Source organism: Phaethon lepturus, unplaced genomic scaffold (assembly GCF_000687285.1).
Source record: "Phaethon lepturus isolate BGI_N335 unplaced genomic scaffold, ASM68728v1 scaffold1499, whole genome shotgun sequence".
NCBI lineage: Eukaryota > Metazoa > Chordata > Aves > Phaethontiformes > Phaethontidae > Phaethon > Phaethon lepturus.
Window position 1 is genome coordinate 77,676 of NW_010563959.1, and position 1,555 is coordinate 79,230.

The 1,555-nt window shown below is 42.1% G+C and overlaps 1 protein-coding gene across 1 annotated transcript in view; it reads right to left on the reverse strand.

Moving 5' to 3' along the window:
• The window catches only part of LOC104626696 (metallophosphoesterase MPPED2-like), a 48,449-nt gene extending 47,725 nt beyond the window's left edge, over positions 1–724 (reverse strand). Inside the window, exons 1-2 of the mRNA XM_010294684.1 lie at positions 595–724; positions 23–248 (exon numbers count right to left, since the gene is read on the reverse strand). Coding sequence (XP_010292986.1) covers positions 23–248; positions 595–724 — 356 coding nt within the window. The remainder of the gene's footprint in view (positions 1–22; positions 249–594) is intronic.
• Positions 725–1,555: the final 831 nt, after the last annotated feature.

The window sequence follows — 1,555 nt, forward strand, 5'->3', positions numbered from 1 at the left end:
GAAAGTTTAAATTGAGACTTACCACGGGGCACCATATATTCGGAATCCTTTAACTGTTATCTCTGAATCTTGTAAGTAAATACTATTTGTCAGGAGCGACTGAACATTGTCAAAGTCCTCTGGTTTCAATTTGGACACAGAGGGAAAGCGGTAGTAATCTTGTTTAACAAGGTCTGCCATGAATTCCTTATCAAATGTCAGTTCATGATTCCCAGCAATCACTATTTTATATTCATACGGTAGGTTTCCTGAAATAACAAAAAAAGAGGACTTAATTAGCACATTTTCCTGTCACACCAGCATTGCCGACGCAGTAAGTAGAAAGCCAGCAGTGACAGAATGAAATACCCAAGATCTGTGTGCATCACCACGTTGAGCAGAAGTTACTAATGCTGCTTCTCTTCCACTGAATGAAGCTGTGTTAAAATGTAAAGTAACGTCACACAAAGCAATGTTATAATAAAAAGCATTAAACAAAACAAGCTGGTAAGCACCAAACCAGCTCCAAAGGTGGCATAAACCACCACTGCTCCCTTGCTTTCACCTGATGACACACTGATTTAGATTAGCCTAAGACGCGACTCTCAGACCTACCACTTAATTCATGGGACTGGCGAATAGTCAGCAGTCCCGAGCCCTGATCCGCAGGAGTGACCTGCGGTGAGGTACCGCGGGTGTCCGAGTGGGGGGGTAGACCAGAGACTGCAGCACGCCTCGCAAGCATGTCGTGAGGGAACCAGGCGTGGGGTCCTGACGTAGGCTGCCTGGTGCTGTTCTTTTTTATTATGCCATTATTTGGATGAATTCATATGGAACCCAAAACATTCAAGAAGTGGCATTTACTCCCAGACCTAGCCTGTTCTCCAAAGCTCCAATTCCCCTGCAACAGACTTTGACTTTATTATTATTGTTATTCAGTTTATGGTAGTTTCTCATTTCTGTAAGAAGCACACATGTAGAAGAAACCATGAAACCCAAGCAAATAAGACATAAGGTAGGAAAAAGGAAATGTGGTTAATTCATTTACTGTGAGGGTCAGAGATAAAGAGCACAGGCTTGATCACCTCAAGTCAGAGCAACTATTTCCGTTGTTTGGAATGAGGCGTGGATCAGATTTTTGGAGTTCAAAGACGGATTTTCAAGCACTTGATACCAACAATCAGTGCCAGATCTTCCAAATAAACATATGGGGTGCGGAGCTCCCTGAAAGATATGGTCCCATACTGTGGTGTCTTCACAAAAGTTAGGTTCTTTTACAGAATTTGTCCCACTGTGACTTGCCAAAATCACACCTAAGTTTGCATCACACGTAAAACCAGACTCACATCTCCCTTCTACTGCCTTCAACATAAGCCTGATATCCTAGTGTAATACCAAATCATTCATTTCAGTGTATACTCCTAATAATAATTTAGAAAAGGTTGGCTTTGTTTGGTTTGTTGTTGGTTTGTTTGGCTTTGTTTTTTGCGGGCTTTTTTCTTTTTCCCCCCCTCCACATAAAGGCAGCAAAATATATGTAGAAATCTATGGATCCGTCTTCCAGTTCTGGTACTCC